General features: G+C 57.6%; 1 protein-coding gene across 1 annotated transcript in view; it reads left to right on the forward strand.

The window, feature by feature from the left end:
• Positions 1 to 226: 226 nt before the first annotated feature.
• PIK3R3 (phosphoinositide-3-kinase regulatory subunit 3) overlaps positions 227 to 20,029 on the forward strand; it is a 78,916-nt gene continuing 59,113 nt past the window's right edge. Inside the window, exons 1-7 of the mRNA XM_064665338.1 lie at positions 227 to 343; positions 931 to 1,672; positions 5,693 to 5,788; positions 6,029 to 6,106; positions 14,439 to 14,570; positions 17,441 to 17,642; positions 17,995 to 18,080. Of these exons, the coding sequence (XP_064521408.1) occupies positions 1,357 to 1,672; positions 5,693 to 5,788; positions 6,029 to 6,106; positions 14,439 to 14,570; positions 17,441 to 17,642; positions 17,995 to 18,080 (910 nt within the window). The 5' untranslated portion in view covers positions 227 to 343; positions 931 to 1,356. The remainder of the gene's footprint in view (positions 344 to 930; positions 1,673 to 5,692; positions 5,789 to 6,028; positions 6,107 to 14,438; positions 14,571 to 17,440; positions 17,643 to 17,994; positions 18,081 to 20,029) is intronic.

Genomic DNA, 20,029 nt, shown 5'->3' on the forward strand with positions numbered 1-20,029 from the left:
TGTCCATGGGGCGCTGGTCCTTCTCTGTCCTTTAGCATCCCTAAGGATGGATGGAGACCCACAGATGGGAGATCTCCATCCTACAGAGGATGCAATTTTGGAGCAGCGCTGCTGCATCTGGGGATGAAGTCATCCACCTACTCCTACAATTTTCCCTCCTCCTCCTCGGTAGCCGGGCGCCCCCCCCGCCGCAGCGCGGCGGGGGGGGCGCCCGGCTACCGAGGAGGAGGAGGAGGAGGAGGAGGGACGCTGACATCACCGCCGGAGCGCGGCTCGGCGGGGCCGGGAGCCGGCTCCGCTCCGCTCCCGTTCGCCGCTCCCGCCGGTGGAGCCACCGCGCCCGGTAAGGCTGGAGGGGCAGCGGGAGGGTCTCTGGGAGGCAGGTGGATGGATGGACAGACAGACGGCTGCTGCTCATCATCCCTCCATCCCTCTTCCACGGGGTCCTGCGGGAAGCTGGGGGGCAGCGGGTCGGCAGCAGCACCGTCTTTTCCCCCTAGGGATGATGTCACTCTTGGAGGAATATGTAAAAATGCATCAAAAAAAATTTAAAAAAAAAAGAAAAGAAAGAAGGGGGGGGGGGAACAAAAACCAAACCCACATGAAAATCCTACATCTTCATCTGCCAGCTCCGTGCAGCAATGCCAGGCTGGAGCTGCCGGAGGGGAGCTGCGTGCAGCAGGAGGTTTCTCAGCACATATGTCTATTTTAAAAACCCATGGCGTGATCTCTTGCCCTACTTTCCAGACTCTTGCCGGTACTTTCCTCGCGTGCAGCGGCCGAGCCCTGCTGGCGGGAGCTCCCTGGGAAGCAGGAGCTGAGCGAGCTGCTGGGCTCTCCCTGGTGTTGGGAGGCTGGGATGGGGGGACAGAGCACGAGGTTGAGGTCAAGACAGCGGTTTGGTCACTAAGACACTGCCTTTCTCTCCAGCAGAGAGAGGGAGGTCCCCAGCACCGTGTGGATGAGGCCAGGCTGAGAAGAGGACTCACATTTGTACCCTCTACCCCAACTAGCCTCATTCTCTCCCCTCCATTTGCCCCGGTGAAGAAACAGCTCCTTACCCACACCTGAGCCAGCCCTGATGAGTCCCAGGCATTGGCGTGGCTCCACAGCAATTCTGGGGTTGGAGGGTCAGGAGCTGCTCTCCATCTCGGACATCTTCCAACACTGAGATTTCCATTCTGCGTGTGCAGGGAGAGAGGAGCACTCCCAACCCCTCCGCACTGCCCGAGCCCAGCCACTCCTGCCCTGTGCGGGCGCCCCGGGCCCCCAATGCCCGGCTGGATCGGGGCAGTGTGACCCACGCCACGCTGCCTGGCTGGATCAGGGCAGTGTGACCCACGCCACGCTGCCACCATGGCCTCCTCGGACGGGCTGCAGTACCGGGCTCTCTACGAGTACCAGAAGGACCGGGAGGAGGACCTGGCGCTGTGCCCCGGGGACGTGCTGACGGTCAGCAGGGCCGGGCTGCTCAGCAGCCCCAGCTACAAGGACGGGGACGAGCGCAACCCCCAGGGTTGGCTGCACGGCATCAACGAGCGCACCAAGGAGCGCGGAGACTTCCCCGGCACCTACGTGGAGTACCTGGGTCCCGCACGCATCGCCACCACCACCACCAAGGCCAGGCCACGGCCCTTGCCCCTGCCACCCGCTGGGACCCCCACACCCTGGGGTGAGTGCTGGGGGAGCAGGAAGGTGGGAGCCCACGGGTGCGTGTCCCCTGCAAGATGGCGAGGGTGGTGTGGAGCCAGGGTGGATGCTTGCGATTTAGGTGGCTTGGTGGGAATCCGCCCTCAGGATGGGGATCCAGACACAGTAAGAGGAGCTGTCCCAGGAATTACCTGCCCTGGTGCATCAGGGCAGCCTCAGGGGAGGCAGGGGGTGCCTCGAGTGTCGTTACCCCCCCAGGCAAACATGCTGCAGGGATTGCTCCTCACCAGCATCCCAGGCTGGCTGCTGTGCTGGCATGGGGTGTCCGAGGGGATCCACGTCTGTGAGAGCACAGGAGAAGATGGAGGAGCCCTTTGGGCCCCCAGAGAAGATCAGAAAGCCCCATGGTGGTCCCCCAGAGACTTTTTTTCCAACTGCTCTTCTCCCCACCACTGCGGCACCTGATTCAGGCTGCTCTCAGTGCCCTGGCAAGCTCTGGCCCTTGGCCAGCTCCCGGCTTCATTGTCACTTTGTGCAGGCTGGGACAGGGAACAATCTTGGCAGGCAGTGGAATTGGTCCCTGGGGGGCTCCTCTATCCCTGGGGGCTGCAGCACTGGGAGGAATATTCAGGAAGACCCTTCCTGGCACGGAGGCCTCCAGCCATTTCTCTGCCGAACTCGTGCAGCCAGCTCTGCCCTCACCACAGCCTAGGGCCTTGGGGCCAGGAGGGGTTTCACAGCAGTTACATAATGTACACAAGCTAAAAAAAAAAAAAAAGCCAAGTAAGAATCCCCCCTTCGAGCCAGGCATGTCCTGGCAACCCCAAAGCCATGGTGCTCTCCTGCTCCAGGATGTGACGGAGGAGAAATGGCTGTCTGTGTGGGCCTGGGCTGGGAGAGAGGCATCACCTCACCTGTGACTGCTCAAAACCTGCCCAGTTGCTGATCTAGCACTCTGGGCACCCTCCCTGCCCAGTCTGGGACCATGGCACAGAGAACCTGCTTCCCCTCTGGGCTGGATGGGCATTGGAGGTACCTTGGTCCCAGGTTTAGAGGGGTGTCCACTGATGAGGAGTCCATCTCTCTTCAAAATATGGTTCAGGACCACCTTGCCACCATGATTTAAGAGGTGGGGACCACCTGGCTCCTGAGCTGAGCACTGCATCATCCATTCCATGTGTGGGGTTGCCAAGCAGTTCCTGATGTGGAGCCCCCCCAACCATTTGAAAAGGATGCTGGGCCCTCCTCTGCCTCCCCTCCCAAAAGTGCAGGTGCTCCTCCCTGACCAGTGCTCTGAGTGCACCAAGGCGGCCACAGTCCCACCAGCACTGGTGAGGCTCCAAGAGCAGCTACATGCTGGCTTTGAAGGAGGGTGGAAGCCACTTTTTGGGGGTGCTTACCCTGCCAGATGGAGGGTTTGAGCCTCCTTCCCAGTCAAGCCCGACGTCGTGTGAGGAGCCCTCTGCCCTGGCTGTTCAGCAGGCTGAGCCCTGGCAAACTCGGTGCTATAGCATGGACAGCTTGGGTCAGACAGGAGCAGACCCTGGGGGTCTCCAGCCTTATTCACCAGGGAGAAGTGTGAAGTCACCTTCTTGCTTCTGCCCTTGCTGCCCGCCCCTGTGCCTGCCTCACACAGGGGTTGGCATGGGCTCCTCTCCAAGGGGCTGGGACATGTGCCCCGGGACCCCTGCCCGCAGGTGCTGGGGATGTGGTGATGCCCCACAAGTCAAGGAAGCTCATCTGCCTGGAGAGCCTGGCCCATGCTGGAGGTGTCAGCACAGGAGCCCCAGCCGTGCATGTGCTTGGGCAAGGGGATAACAAAATTTTTAAAATGTAAAATTCATATTTTTTAGTAGGGGGAAAAAAAATCCTTAAGAGCAGGTTTTGGGGGTAGGTTGTGGAGAGTGCTGCTGTCTGCAGGACGTGCTCTGGCCATGGCCAGGCGTCCAGCCCATGTCCAGGGGCATGTTGGGTGCCACCTCCTCAGTGCTGTGCTGTGGGATGCCCCTCTGTGGAGTGCCTTTCCTGAGGCAATGCCAGGGTGTGCAGGCACCTCAGCGGGGGAGATTCGTGTCCCACAACCACATCTTTCTGCAGCAGGGGAGCAGTGTGTGCCATTTTACGTCAGTTTAAACCCAAACCTCCTGGCTGGCGAGAGTTCCCTTAGAGTAAAAATCTCCAAAATCCTTTTGAAAGAGAAGGTGCTTTTGGTTTTCTTTTTTTTTTTTTTTTTTAATTCTTGCCATACTGTTTCCATTCCCAGATGGAGGTTTGAGGGATATTTTTTTTTGGCCAGCCCTAATTTATTTTTCTGCGACAGCAGTGCACCACCCAGAGTGCCCTCAGTGCCCACCGAGCCCTGGTGCCACACAGGGACCCTGAGCCATGGGGGAAGCCCTGAATGACAGAGAGACACTGCATGTCCCAGCCGTGCCTTCAAGTCAGGGCTGACTCTGCAGGGAGAAATGGTCTTATTTTTTTAATTAAATAACATCCTGAAGATGACTCTGCAGCAGATCCGAGTCCCAGGGGATTTCCCAGGAGCTCAGTGGCTGTTTTGCCCCTGACTATTGTGCCTGGTGGTCCCACTGCCAAGAGGGATCACCTCCACCTCACCTGGGGCTGGAGCCAAGCAGTGTGTCAGGATGCTGGGGTCCATCTTGGCACAGCTTGGGGCCATTCCTGTTGTTCCCAGCAAGGAGGAACAGACATTTATTTTTCTGCAGTCACCACCTTACCCCTAAGCCATTGGTTTGGAGGAAAAGCCCAGTTTTGCCTAATTACAAAACCACTCATGCGGTGGTGACATTTTTACATGAGCTCCCAACGATGTGCTTTGCTTTAAACCCTGAAATCTTCCCTATTCCCACCCAAGGCACCCACACATCCCCGTTGGGCAGCAGAGGAGACCCCCTTCCTGGGCTTTGGGGTTGCAGCCGTGCCTGGGGACTGGATCAGCCACCCACGAGCGGGAGGTTTGCATCCCTCCCTGTTCTCCAGGGAGCACCAGGGCATCACTGCGGTGAGGATCAGAGCCTGGATCCACCTGTTGTGGCCAGGCTGTGTTTTTGCAAAAGACTGGAGGCAGCTTGGCCCTCCCCAAAGTCCCTCTATTTTTTTTCTCCCAGCATTTCTACATGTAAATGTCTGTACTGCAGCAGTTGCACAGGGCTCTGATGTGCTGCAGCCAGTGGCAGTCCCTGCCCCTGCCAGGCCCCTGCCCACTGCCTTTCTAGGGCTTTAAAGGCCACCAAAGAGAGAGAATGGGGAGAAATCCCAGAACTGCACTGCTGGAGTCTCCCTCGGGTATAACCCGCACAGGAAGGGTTCATCAGCTGGGGTAAAAAGGGACGGGTGGATACAACATGAGCTGGGGTAAGGACAGCTGCTCTCCTGCCTCCTGAGGGGTTTGCTCCTCTCTGTCATGGTCTGGGGTGAGGTGTCCTTGGTATAAAACCCAGGAGTCAGCAGTACATGGGGATTTGTGCCATGGGAAGCCTGACCATGTTTGGCCAAAGGGCTCTTCAAGGGCTGAGGGAGGTCTCCACCAACCAAGGACTGAGCCCTGCCAGGGCCTGTGCTCGATCCTGTCACGGACACCAGAGAATCCAAGTGGGTGAGAGCTGCAGAGAGCCATGTCGGTGGTGGGTATGGATCTGGTTCCCAGCTCCTGCCTGGTGTCACTGTGGGCTGTGGGTGATGAGTGGGGGCAGTCCCGGTGCCATAGGAGGAGAGGTGGGGAAGGGGTTTTGGCCTGAAGGGTCTCCATGCCCAGGATGGGATGTTCCCCACGGGCAGGGCATGTGCCTGAGCACGTCTTTGCATCTCAGCAAGCAGCTGAGCCCCCAACAGTGACTCTTACTGCAAAAAGAGGGTAAAATAAGGGAGAAGTGCTCCAAAATTGGACAAGCCTGAGCCAAAGTATTGGCTGTGGCTCTGCCAAAGCAGCAGCTTGATCCTATCATGGGGCAGCTGAGAAAAGAGACTGGAATTCCTGCAGGCAGGAATTTCCAAACCTTTTCTCCCCTTCTTTCCATCACAGGGCTCCCTGGGCAGGCAGAGCTCGCCGAGCATCCCACCCTCCCCGAGCAGGCACTGCCGACTGTGGCCAGGCTCATCGAGGCGCTGGAAAAACAAGGTACGGAGACCCGGGTTGCCCATCCCTCTGCAGGGCACACAGTGGGGCACACGTGAAGCCACTGGCTCTGCCGTGCTCAAAGAGGCCCCAAGAGCATCACCAGAGCCAAACCTCTGCCCACTCACCCCAGTACCCACCCAGAGTGGGAGCTTGGCGTTCTCGGTCCCTGCCTGCTTCCATTATGTTGGAAAGGAGGATATGGAACTCAGCATTAACCCCTCTCTCCTGCCTGTCCCCCAGGTCTCGACAGTGAAGTGCTCTACAGATCCGGCCCCAGTGCCCTGGGGGATGCTGAGCTGAAGCAGGCCCTGCTGACAGGTAAGTCCCAGAGCCACATCTTTCCCTATATTCCCGGGAGGGAAGGGGGCTGTGGAGGTGACGCTGCCCTGGCACAGCAGGGAGGGGTTACAGCTCCAACATCATTACGGCCCTAATCCCATCTCTGTGAGGCCCTGCCTCTATGCAGACCCCTCTCCACTCCCCCAGTAATCCCACGTGATGCAGCCAGGAGGGTGCAGGTGCGGGGCTGGGGCACTTCACTAGGAGCTCTATTATTTTTTAGGGAGAAAAATACTGTTGGGGTTTTTTTTTCAGATCTCTAGGGTTTGTATCTGAGGATCAGGGCGGTCAGAAAACCTCTTGTGGGTGCGATAGGGAAAAAGAAAGAGGAAAGGAAAAGCTTATTATTTAGGAGAACGGGAAGCGGTTTGCGGGACTTTGGGGCATGAGCGGGGTGGGGAGGAGGGGAAAAAAAACATCTTCCCCACCCCTGCTTCTAAATCCACGGCTGGGATAGGATGGCACGGGGCGGCGAGGGGGGGAAGAGGAGGGGGGACACGCGATGCATCCAGTGTGCCGCTCAGATCTGGGTACTTGGGGGGTGGGGGGGCTGCGTCGAGCATCCCCATCGTCCGGCCGCGGTGCCCAGAGGGCGGCACTGTGACACCAGGCACGGGCGGCCCCGCACAGCCCCGGGCCGGCCCCACATCCCACCGCATCCCGGGCGCTGCCGGCCGGGGGGCGGCGGGAGCCGGGCCGTGTTGCTGGGGAGAAGGGCTGTGATGAAATCGCTATATTAAGCACCATGACCTCATCGCTTCCCGCGCACCGGGAGCCGAGTCCCGCCGGGCGGGGAAGGAGTGGTGCAGGAGAGGAGATGCTGGAGCTCCCGGGGCTGCTCCGTCCTCACTGCCCGAGGAGACCTGCGCTCCCCCGGGGGTGATGGGGGTACAGGGCACCCCACCACCCCACTCTGCTCTGCCAGCTGTGGGCTCAGGAAGCCCAGAGCAGCAAGTGCTGTTCTTCACAGCCTTGTCCCCTGGCCCAGATTTTGTGGCTGAGCTCTGGAGAAGGTGAAGGCATCCAAGAGCAACCCCCTCGGCTGCTCTGGGCACTGGTGCCTAGGCTGGACAGGGGCAGCATGAGAAGGATGCTTTGCTTTCTGAGCACGCAGGAGTTACAGGTCCTCCATTCTTCCCATACAGCCGGTGCAGCATTCCAGGCAGGCCCAGGCCTCCCACAGGGAGCCACTGCACCACAGCAGTCACTGCCAAAATCCTGCCCAGCCTTGGGAGACTCCCCCTGCCCAGGGGCAAACCCCACTGTCTTGGCAAGAGCCTGGGCTAGAGCTCTGAGCAGCTTCAGGGTCTGTCCAGGTCTGTCCATCTCCCAGTTCAGGGCCCAGCACCAGGCAGAGAGATGCCATCATGCTCTTCAAACCATTTGAAAGCCCTGAAAAATCACCAACAGCCCTGGGAGACTTGATATTCCCAAGCCCCCATCTCCTCTGGGACCAAAATCTTTTATTTGGCACTTTAGGGGGCTGCCCTGTGTGCTCAGCAACACTGAGCTGGGCAAAGCTAGAGCTCCTCAGAGCTGGCTGGAGGGAGTAGGGTGTGTAGGTATGTGTAGGTAGGAGGGGTAGTATTAGCTCTCAGCTGAAGAGGCTGATGCTCAGCCCTGCCAGAGGGATGCTCTGCAAAAAGGATGGGAATGATGCTCCTGCCAGGGTCAAACATCCCAGCAGAGGCCAGGCTTGGCAGCCTCCTCTCCCTGCAGCCTCCTGCAGAGGAGAGACCCAGTGGTATGTCCTCAGGATCCTGCTGGAGCCCAAACTGGGATGGGGAGGGCAGGAGAGCATCTCTGGCTGCCACACGAGCCCTTTCATTGCATGGTGGAGTAAAACATCCCTGATGAAATATTGGAGTTTCCTTGCCCCACACATGAGCAGTCAGAGCTGAGGGTCACATTTCTCTTCCTCCTGCACTCCTGATGGCTCGTCCCTCCAGTGTCCCATCTCTGCCAGCAGCTCACCTGCAAAAGTCAAGCTCCATCTTGGAGAATGGGGAGAAATTGGAGCCAGGGTTGGCAGTGGCTGGAACCAAACCACATCTCAGCTGGGGAGAAAATGGGGTTCCAGGGGCAGGGGTTTCAGCTTCCCTGCAAATACCCAAATCATGCTGGTGTTTGGCAGTGGTGGCAGTAAAACTGCTAGAGAGTGCAAAAGAAATGGAGTAGGGGCTGGAAAAGTTCAGGTGTTGGTTTTCTAACCCCCAAATCATAATGTGTCAGAGAAGACAGAGTGTTTTCTACCCTGAAAAGGCATCTGAACCTCCAGTGGGAAGGAGGAGGATGGTTGTCTGGGGAGAAGGAGATGTGCAGGTCAGAGCAGCCCTGCCTGTCCCAGGGAGCCAGTGGGCATTGTATCCCTGGGGCTGGCAGCAAAGGTACTCATCTGAGTTGTGTTGATCAAACCCTTTTCCTGTCACGGGCCCTTTTGGAGCCCTTGCCCTTTGGGGACCTAGAAGGACGGGGCAACCCCTGGAGCTGAAAATCACCCAGGCTTTGGGATGAAGGTTTCCCATCCTCATGGGGCTGCAGCAATGTTGGGCAGAGCAGACTTGGATGCAGCATGGCTCCACATGGCTCTGCAGCCTGTGCTGAGCCTGTCCCCATCCTGTCACTGGTGACATACTACAGGTCAGTGGCATCTGACCACTGGCTAGAGCCTGGGCATCAAAATTGGTACTTCCATGTTGGATGGTACAAGAAGAATTATTTATAGGTGAAAAAAAAAGGAATCAAAGACAGAGCTCATCAGTGAAGGGAGGTCAGTGAACTGAGTGCCTTCACTGCCACCTGGCTCAGGTGACACCAGGGCTGGCGAGTGAAGCACGGACCCAAAGGGTGGTTGGGCTCACAGCTGGCTTATCCTGACTCCAGAGGAGAGTGAATTGTTTTAGGACACTGGGTGCTCAATTTGGACCTTTATGCCCCTTAAGAGAGGCAAGAGGGGCCATGTGACATCACTGAACACGGGAGTTAGTCACATGGTGGCACTAAAAGGAGACTTACAGAAAAGCTGCAGTTCCACAGAGGACTTGGGAGAACTCACCAAAGGGTGGGAGGTGATCAGCCAGCCAGGAGCCCCACTGCAGTGGCAGGGAAAGAGAATGGGCAGAAAAAGAGGAATAAAGCAGAGCTTTAAACTGCAGCATCAGGGTGCAACGCTTACCATGGCACCTGGCACCCAACACTCCCTGCAGTGCCCAAGCTGGGGGAGGTTTGGCTTGGGGATGGCTGCAAAGTCCTGTGTGTTGTGGCTGGGCAGTGCTGGGATGGTCTGCATCCTCACCCCTTCTCCCTGGGGTGAGATCCTGCACAGAGATCCTGCAGCACCCCCTCCCCCCCGCCAGGTCCCTGGGTGCCTTGTATGTCTCAGATGGGGCTGAGCCCATCCGGGATGGTGGCAAAGCACCGGAGCCTCCCCCACACTTTGGATAACCCCTACCCTGCTCTGCGCTCTGGCCCGCAGCCATAAACACCGAGACCCTTCCCCAGATACAAGAGCGGCGCTGGGAGAAGCCTCCGCTGTTGTCAGGGCCAGGCAGAAGCTGCCTGCGACTCGGGGTGCCAGGGAGAATGTGTCGGCAGCGCGAGGCGGATTGGAGCCGGTGTCTCCAGGCGTGCCGTGGCTGCGCTGCCATCCCGCGCTTTGATCTGGGGCCCCGGCGCTGAGCAGTCTGCCTGGAGACACGCTCACGTGCCCGGGAATTAGGTCAGGTCTCGGTGGGGATTAGCGAGCAATGGTGGGTCCCGGGGCTTCACTGGGGCTGCCGGGAGCTGCTGCTAGGCAGAGAGGGTTGGGAAGTGAAGAGCAGCTTGGGGGGTCTCACACTGCTCCCCCCCCCCATCACAGTGTGGATGCCCAGGGAGGGAGAGCATCCTCATCCTCATCCCTGGGATGCCAGAGAGACTTCGAGGCCCACAAGGGCTCTGGTTTCCCCTGGCCAAGCTATTAACTCCACCAAGATGACTCTCCTCCCGAGCACGAGGCGCCCCGGTGCCTGCCGCACTGCTTTTTATTTATACCTGCAGTGGAAATAAACCCCGTGTCGTCAGAGCCTGGCGAGAGGCATGAGCTCATCTCTTATATTTGGTGGTGATGAAAGAAGGGTAAATAAACGGCAGCAGCAGAGACGTCCCTGCCGGACCCATCAGGGAGAATTGGGTGCGAGTTTTTGTCATGACCTCCAAGAGGTGCTGGGGAAGCTGACGAAGGGAACTGCCCTTGGGAAGCTGAGGTGGCAGAAGGAAGCCTCACTGGGCACCCTCAAAAGGGCGCCCAGTACCCCTGCCCTGGCTGAGTGCAAGCCAGGGATATGCTGAGATGAAACCCAGCTGGGAGGGTGATTGGGGCTGCCAGGTGCTCCTGTGCATGGGCAGAGGGTGCCCTGGCAGCTGCCAAGTCCCCAGCACAAGGTAGCAGCAAGCTGGCTGGGAGATATTACAATGAAGCTGAATCAAAGCTGGAAAATATTCCCTGATTCAGCGCACAGTTCCCCAGTAAACCCCCACTGTGGGTTGCCCAGGAGCCTCAAATGCCTGGTCAGGTCTGGGGGATGTACAGGTCCTTGGGCAGGCATTATCCATGTGGATTAGAAGGCATATCCCCCAGAACTGGACAGCGAGGACATCCCTCCAGCACCCACTGGCAATCAGAATCAAAAGGTATGGAAGGGGTAGAGAAACTCCCAAATCAGTATTTCAGTCAGCCCCAGGTACAGGTGGTTTGGGTGCCCCTCTGTCACAGGGAACATGCACCCAAGAGTGTCACACTGCAGTAGCACTTGCCCAGCTTGGCCTGTTGGACTGACCTTGCTGCACCTGGCCGGGAGTGGGGCCGTGGGTGCTGGGCAGGGTCTGCACCCTGTCACCCACACGCTGTCCGGGGATGTTGGTGCAGCCGTCACCTGTGGCCACATGCAGGGGACAGCTGGTTACCAGGACCTGCTCAAGCCTCTCCTCCAAAACAACCCCCCACCTCCTCCATTACACCTCTTGGCTAAACATCCTCTGCGTTTACTGAAACTCTGAGCTTACTCACACCTCCCTGGCTGGCTGCAGCTGCAGGAGAGGTCCTGGAGTTTCCTGCCCAGCCTGACTCAGCCCAAAACCCCGGCACCCTTCTGCCTCTGCTGGGATGTGGGCTCTGGCATCCCAGTGGGAGGAGGCTGGGAGCACCCATTGTCTTTCCCTCTGGGCCGGTGGTCATCCCATGCACCCTTTCTCCAGTCCCAGATTTATCCCTGCTTTTCACCCCTCCGTGGGGAAGGCATGCTCTCCACTGGTCCCCGGATTCTTGCTCTGACAGCAGGTCAGCAAGTAGGTTGTGTGCTGAAAGGGGTTGGTATGGGGTTAAGGTTGGGGTTTTGGGGTATTTTCCTTCTATTTATGGCAGGCAGATAGAATCCCTCCGTCATTCCTCCGTCATTCCCCTGGGGAAAGGACGGGAACATCTGGAGAGCAGCGGGAGAGCATTGACTCATCCTGCAGCTTCATTAACTTCTTATAGCTGGTTATCATCTCCCTCTGATAAGAAGAGAGCAGCATCCGTGGGGTCAGGCCTGTGGTAATTGTCTGGGAAGGCTCCAGGGTTAACCCTTCCCCAGCTGCCGGCTGAGCCTCCCTGAGCTGCCGGGGCACAGCCGGTGCCAGAGAGCAGCTTGGAGCAGCCCCGGGTTGTGTTCTCAGCCTAATGGGGAGCCCAGCTCAATGGCAGCTCCAGGGGGAGGAGAGGAGCTGAGGCAGGAGGATGCCACTGCACCTCCAGGAGGAAGGGGGCAACGGGCTTAATGGCTATTTCTAGTCACAGAGAATGGTGCCACCAGCAATCAGTCCCTGTCGGAGGGGTGTGAATCCCATCGTGCCTCTCTCTGGGTGTAAAGATGTTTTTGAGTCCTGCTTTGAAACCGGCTGAGCCTTCCCTTTGAACACCCCCCCAGGCCCATGCCTAACGAGGCAAACAAGATAATTAGGCCACGGTGGAGCCCGGAGCTGGTCGCCTGGGGCCAGCGCCCGGCGGCGGCCCCCTGCCTGCACAGGAACAGCTTGTGGCTGCTCTCCTCAATTCGTGCCATCATCCTCAAGGCGAGTGACAGGTCCCTGCAGAAATCTCTGTGGCGAGTGAGAAGTGCTTTGGGGTTTGCCCAGTGCATTCCACTGATGGGAGAAGCTCTTTGCAATGCAACAAGGCTCTGAGACCCACCAGCAGCATCCCTGGGTTTTAGCCATGCACTGCGAGGATTCAGCCCAAAACAGGTGTTGGAGCATCTTGTGGGATCCCTGACCCCACTCTCCTCCACCTGCCCATCTTGAGACAACCTGTCAGCTCATTTCTCCAGGGCACCCCCTGGTAACAGTCACCCCCTGGTAACAGTCAATTGTGAATTGTCTGTCACAAACCCTGGCAGAAATAACACTTTTGGCCAGCCAAGAAGGTCCAGAAGTGTGGCTGGGAGATGGCAGCATGAGCACAGACCAGAGTGGGGTCAGGGTGCATCTGGCACTGCCCTGCCCACCTCGAAGATGCCAAGGGCAGAGTGGTCCATGGGATGATGCTGTGACTTCGTGGGGTGCCAGAAAGGCAGCACCCACCTTTGCCCTGGGTCATGTCTGGCCAGACTGGATGGCTACCCACCCCAGCGTGGTGGCATCTCTCCCAGCTGTCCCCACACTGCCCCAGGGCACAGTTCCCAGCCGGCTGGGTGCTTGCCCCTGAGGATGAGGTAGTGTCTCCCACGGCTGGGTTAAAGGCTTCGCTTCGGGCATTGGTCAATCTGTTTTCTCTCCGGCCTGGGAGCCAAATGGAAGGCACTGGCCATAAGGGACCCACTATGGCTTCTTGACCCCGAGCAGGCGGGCAGGCTCCCAGGCTGCCTGGCCCACAGTGGGGACATTCCAACGAGAGGAGATCAAGGTCAAGGTGACCAAAAACAGCTTTTCCCAGCTGCTTCCCATTCCAGCCCTGCTGACCATGTGTCTCTAAAGCCTCGTCCTAGGAAGTAGCATTTCTCCTCTCCTTTGGGTTTATTGCCCAGAGGAAGTGCAGCTGAAATGGCTGGAGACTCGTAACATTTTCTGCTGAAAAATGCTGGCCTGGGAGATGGAGCATCTCCCAAAATGGCACTGGTTTCAGTAAAGCTGCATCTAGGGGTAAAGGCCTAGAGGAGGAAGGGGAGGGGGGTTCAGAGCAGAGCAAGCCCCCTGTCTTCGTAGTCACACCATGCAATTGGGGGCCTAATACAGCATCTTTAAGAAAGTGCCAAATTTGCTTTTTTTTGTTCAAAAAAAAATTAACCTTTTCAAACCATACCAAATATGTTGGGCTTTTTTATTATTCCCGACCACCTCAGACATCCTCCAATTTCTCCTACAAGGAGAATTTCAAAACATTGCATTTGGCTCCAGTTCGAATCAAAGCCAGATTTTGAAACCTCCAGATCTTTGCAAAAGGGACCGACGTCCTCTGGACGGCCACCACCCAGCCCAGCCGGGCTGAGAGACCTCCAAGACAAACGCATGAGGCAATACCAAAGGATGCTGAAAGGGCTCTTCCCCCTGGACCCTGGTGAGGCAATGTCCCCGTGCTGGCCCAGCCACGGGGCTCAGACAGACACATCCCACCCTTTGACTCCTGCCGGACCGTGGGACAGTTCTGCTCGTAGCGCTGCCCCTGTCCTGAGCCCGGGCTGTGTGATCTCAACCCCTCCCTGTGCTTCCCCCCCTTCCTGGAGCATCATTCACCACCTCCCCAGGGCAGCTGCCTTTCAGGGCTGGGAGAAGTGATGCCAATTGGGGCACATTCACAGTGTTTCAGGATCACTGGGGGGTGGCATGGGCCTTTAGCAACATGAATTGCCTGGGGGACCATAACCCCATTCTGTGAATGCATTTTCCAAGCAGTTCCTCCTGGGCTGGGGTCAGCACATGGTACCTGGCCCTGATGACTGGAGGATGCTTGGGAGGGCTGCTCAGTCCTTCCCATGGGTGCTATCCTGCAGTGGGACCCCAGTGGAATGGTGAGATTCCCTGCCCCATGCACTGGATGTGCAGTTCACACAAAGCAGAGATGCTACCTCGTGCTCTCCATGGGCACGTGGAACTCGGGGTCAGTGGAAACTGGGACAGGAATATTTGCTGGGCGGGGGTGGTGGTGGCAGTGAAATCATGGGCTGCCACACTGGGGAGATGGGCGAAGAAATCAGCCCCTATGTCTGGAGGAAGGTCCACAGGGATGGAAGAGCTCTGAGCTCTGCACCAGAGGGGCAGAACCACGGGCTCATGGTTCCTGCTGGCTCTTTCCCTGCAGACGCCTCGGCTGTGGACATGGACCTGTATGAGGCCCAGACACTGGCAGATGCCCTGAAGTGGTACCTCCAGGAGCTCCCGTCGCCCCTCATCCCTCCAGCTCTCTACAGTGACTTGGTCCACATGGCTCAAGGTAAGCACACCCTAGCTCTCCCCACACCTGGGACCTTTGTGAGGCTGAAGAAGCTTTGGGTAGACCCTAAAAAGCCTCCCCAGCATCTCCAGGGTGGCTCTGACCTGATCCCCTGCCCAATGCTGCACTAAGGGCAGGTTCTGAGAAGGACCACTGGGAACATCACATGTGCCAGAGCAGCACCACAGCATTTGGGAGGTGATCTGGGAAAGCAAGGGGAGGCCCAGGGGTCTCCTTTGCCCCCACCACAGCATGGTCTTCTCCTGCTGCAGTGCCCGGAGAAGGAGGTGCTGCCTGCCAGGACGGGTGACTGCCAAGGCTGGGTGATGCTGGCCCCAGAAGAAAGCGTTGTTATAATATTTTGGCTCTGCTGCCTGGGAATTTTTTCCTGTAATCTCATTAACTCTTGGCTTTATATGGGCACAGAAAATTCTCTGCTTTTTCAGCTTAGTGCCATTAGGAAGTGCCTTTAGATCCCTGCAAGCTTTTCCACCTCTGTGCAAATGTATGAGACCATTAAGGTTTTGGTTTTATTTGATTTTTTTCCAAATAAACAGAGCAGGGCTCGTACCCAGGCCAGCAGAGCCCATGGTCCATCTCAACAGTGAGCCTGGACCAAAATGCATTTCATATGAGCCCTCACCGAGCTGCTCAGCCCCTCCCAGCCTGAGGCCCTGGGGGCATCACCAGGCACACATGAAGCCCTTGCCCACCTCGTTAGACAGGACCTGAATCCCTTGTTGCCTGTGAAACGAGGATTTCCCCTTTCACAGCAGCTCTCGTCTCACTGCCAGTTGCTGCAGTATCCTCCATCCCCGAGCATCACCTCCCCATCCTAAGCCAGATTAGTGCCTGGGCAGATCATGTTCTTGGCTGCCTTAAGAGGCACTAAAAGATCACCCATGGCCAGACCAGCATGGCCTTTCCCTACCCTGTCCTGATGGGAGAAGGCCACAGGCTCTTTGTGGCCTCCAGCAAGGCAGAGGGGACACATGGACAAGGCAAGGGATAACACAGCCCATCCTCCCTGCCCTGCGCTGGGACACGGAGCCAGAAGAAATACCCCTGGGGCTGGTGGCACAGAGAAGCTGCCTTCCCCTCACCCTTCAGAGCAGAAATCAAAGGCTGCCTCCCTTCCAAGGATAAAAACGCAATTAGGAAGCAATTAGCTGGGTTGCCTCGTTAAGCAACTTCAAAGGGAAGCGCCTTTCCCTGCAGCCTGTGCTGCAGCGGGCTCTGCTCCTGGCACAACAGGGGCAGGAGGAGGAGGAGGAGGGGGCAGGAACGGAGGAGAAACCAATGGAAAGGGGATATCTCTGGGGCTTAAAAGAAAAAAAATGAAAATATAAGTCTTTGAGGAGACAGTGCTGGGTTTTGGCAGCCTGCCCTGCAAGGCTCCTTCTGCCCTGCTAGAGGCTGAGGGCTGGAAAAGCAGCAAGATGACCACCTGCAAAAGGAGGGGGAAAACATCGCCAAATTCCCCCTTTGGCTGTGGGCCTTCTCCTGCGGGATCCTCTGGGTGCAAAAAGGTGCAAAAAAAGCAGGGATTGGGATAGGGGAGGCCTGGAGCAAAGCCAAACATGCCTCAGGAGCAGCTCGTTGGATACGAGGACTCACAAACACCCCATTACCATCCCAGCTGGGTTGCAGACCTGCTTTGGAGGGGATCCCAGACCCCTTCCCCTGCAGCTCTGGTGCACCCTGGCCCCAAGGATGGATGCTGGGAGCTGGCTGGGCACTGGCCAAGCCTCAGTCCTGGAGCAAAGAGCCTCGAGGAGCTGAGTCAGCCCCCGACCGAGCCAAGCTTTGAAGGTGGCTGAGACCAACCCAGCCCTGGGGACCTCCCTGTGCCCCGCAGATAAAAGGGCTGGGACAAGGCAGGGATGGATGATGGCTGGACAGCGACTGTTTCCTGTGCCTGGAGCGGACTGCAATCCCAGGGCACTGATCTCACAGATCACAAGACCAGGGAGCCCCAGCCAAGGCTGCCAGAGGGCACTGGGGACATGGAATAGGACACTGGTGGGAATGCCATGGGCTGTGGGCTGCTCGGGACACCCGTGATGGGGGTTCTGGCAGTACCTCCATGATGTACAACACCACCAGGTGCCTGGTTTCATTCATGTGGGCAATTCAAGCATCGCTGGAAGTAGCTGTACCCCAGTCAGCCCTCCCTGTCCTGTATTTCATGGGGTGTGAGACCACAATGCGGGGGCTGAAGGGGCCTCACTACAGCCACACCTGCAGCCCAGGTGCACATTTGGGTTTTTGCCTCCTAAAGAGCCTTTTCCCTCCCAGCTTGCTTTATCTGCAGGGGAGGGCTGAGCCTTTAAATTCAGCAGATCTTCCAGCTGGTGCCCATTTCCCCACCTCTGCTTTGCTCTGCCTCTGCCATGGCTTTGCTGTGCACCAGGGCAGGGTTCTCACTGTTCTCCTCTGTTGGAGCATCAGTCAGGGGTGTTTAGGTGTAGCCCTTGCCATGTGAGAAGCTTAGCCCCCCCATGCTCCCTCCCTGGCTGTGCTGAGAGGAGGAATGTGCTAAAGGCACCTGACAACCTGATCTGGGATGGTGGGGTGGTGTGAGTGGGTAAATGGGGCTGGCAGGTCCCAGCAAGAGGAGGCCAAGACCGTGAAGACACTTCTGCATGCCCTGGGATATCCAGGTGTCCCCCAGCCTGGCTGGGAAGAGATGGGCTGCATAGGTTTTGTGGAAGAGGTTAAGATCAGGGATTCTTGGGTCTCTGGGGGGGAGTAGAGAACTGCCACAACTCATGCCATGTGTGCTGGGGGGTGCCAGGCTCCCATGAGAGGCAAGGGGATACCCTGACCTCCTGAACTGACCATTTTCTTCCTCTGCTCCTCTGCTGCAGAGACCCCAAGCCTGGAGGAATGTGGCCAGCGAGCCAGAGCCCTGCTGGCCCCCCCAGCCCTGCCACAGCCCCAGGCACTGCTCCTGCGCCAGCTCGCCCGCCACTTCTGCCACCTCTGCCAGGGCACCCACCGGAGCCGCTTCTCACCCCGGCTCCTCGGGGAGCTTTTTGGGGAAGTGCTTCTCCGCCCTGTGGCAGCCAGGTGAGGTGCCCCTGCCAAGCATGGGACAGGGTGGGTGAGAGGAGGGTGCCCGTAGCCAGGCATGGACAAGCTGGTCTCAGCCAAGCTGGTTTTGCTGGATGGCAGCCCACCAGTGGCCCAGTCCCAGGGTTTTCCGAAGGGGGGAGCTGGATCTGGGAGCTCAGATGCTCAGACATCACACCCATTCCCACGGTGACCGGGCATGATGCACATATGGAACTGGGATACGCAGCGTTGCCTCGGTCCCACAGGAGATCCACCAGGGCAGCTGGCTGCTGTCCCAGGGGGGTTGAGGGTCTCCAAGGAGGCTGAGGTGCTGGCATCCTCACAGACCCCCTCCTTCTCCCCACAGCACCGAGGCAAGCCCTGAGCTCCGTGCAAGGATCCTCGAGTCCTTCATCATGGCCAGCGAGATGGCAGAGCTGCCGGCAGCTCCCGGTAAGAGATGTCCAGCTGGTGGTGGAGGGGGGGCAGCAGGGGTGAAATTCAGGGAATTGACAGCAGCAGGTCACGGGGCAGTTTTGGTGGCTGGTGCGGTAGCAGGAAGGTGCCCATGTCCCTGTGGCACTGCCCGGGCTACGCTGACTTCATGGGCAGGCAATCTGTTCCCATTGCCCTCCCTTCTTTCTCCTCACAGGTAATGATTTTGGGGCATTTCTTTGCAGCCTCTCAGAAGGTTTGCAGCTGTTTTCTTGCTTAACGTCTGTGTTACTGCTCTTTGGTGCCAGTGTGATGCAAGTGGGTTCTGCTGCCCCATTTTGGGGGCTTGGTATGCGTGGGGGCTGTCAGTGGAGGGCTGCTGTGCAGCTTGTTTTGGTGAGCAGGGATCTGGATACAGTCTGTGAGGGGAAAAAAAGTACCAGCATGATCATAAAATGGCAGGATGGTTCTTGCTAAAAGATCAAATTAGGGTTTATGATTTTTGACTTGCGTTTAGTTCCCATGTGTGCAGAATTGCACTGCATCCACCAACACACTGCTGCTTTCCCTGTGGAGCATCCCCAGGGTGGTGAAAAGGATGGGCACTTGTCCCCCACCTCTCCATGCATGGGAAAGGAGCTGGGAGTGTGGGTTTTTCTGCAGATGTTAATGAGCCCACCCAGCCTCACCGCTCAGGGCAGCAGTCCTGCCTCTTTCATTACCAACACCAGTGTTTGCCTCCAGCACCTCTTTGATCTTTTGTTCTGCTGGCCACTTTCTCTTGCCAGATCCCTCTTGCTGAGTGGCACCTCATGTCCCACTGGTGTCCAAAACTGAAGCACATCACCCCTGTGCCTTCTGCAGCACTTCAAGGATGGGAGGCAAGTGGTCCTTCCAGGCAGGGATGTACACAGGAGGGAGAAAGGTGCTCAGGGGAGCACAAACCACAAACCTTGAGGACCACTGAGACCTACCCTTGGGGGATCCCATCTCCAGGCTGCCACTGAGACCCGTCTGTTCTCCCACACCAAGCTGCCTAGAGCGCCCAGTGCCGAGAGGCACAACTGCTTCCAGGCCTGCTTGGAGATGTGTTGGCACTGGCCCCAGTGAATCTTGTCTCTCTGTGATGTCTCTGGGTCCTTGTCACCACCCTGTCTCCCTGGGGGATGGCTGGGCCAGGCAGTATTATGACTCTTAATATTCCTCATAAATCAGCCCTTTCAGACTTGTCATCTTATTTATTGCTCTCGCCCATGAGTTTGCTGAGATACATGTGTCTCTCTTCCACCTGCTGATCCAGATGTTGGGCAGCTGCAGCTCAGCGGTCCCCAGGGTCACCACTGCCCTCCCTGGACCTTGTGCTGTCATCAGCCGTCCCCACCCTGAACTGAGCAGAGGGGTTGGGCAGGATCCTGGGGTCCTTCTGGGTCAAAATCTCCCCTCTGGGCATCCCACAAGCGTGGGGCAGGACACGGGACAGCTGGGCTCGCTGTGGGACTTCAGACAAGTCCTGCCACCTCCCCTCCCTTTGTACCTAAAAGCGAGGATATTATTACTTGCTTGTCATCACATTAGGATGTTGGGAAGCTTAATTAAACGTCTGCAAAGCGATTTTGAGAGCTGCGGATGAAAGGGGCTATATATAAAGTGCAAAGAATTATTATTAGCGGTGGGTCCGTGCCCCGGCCCCGTTCCCATCACCCTGGCCCCGCTCCCCTGCCTCCCGGCACCGTGATTATTTTGGTGCGTGTGTGGAGTTGTGGTTTTATAATTATACATGTAAAATAGCTATAAATACCCTGCAATAACACGGCGGGTGTGTGCGCATAGCACAGGAATAGGAGTCGGTAGCTGACATAAGGAAACCGCGGTGTGACCTCATTCTGACTCAGATGTAAATATACCTCGTGCGAGGGGGCAGCTGGAGGGTTTGGGGGCTGCTGGGGGGCTGCAGGGGCAGTGGCCTC

Source organism: Pseudopipra pipra, chromosome 9 (assembly GCF_036250125.1).
Source record: "Pseudopipra pipra isolate bDixPip1 chromosome 9, bDixPip1.hap1, whole genome shotgun sequence".
In the NCBI taxonomy this organism is placed as follows: Eukaryota; Metazoa; Chordata; class Aves; order Passeriformes; family Pipridae; genus Pseudopipra; species Pseudopipra pipra.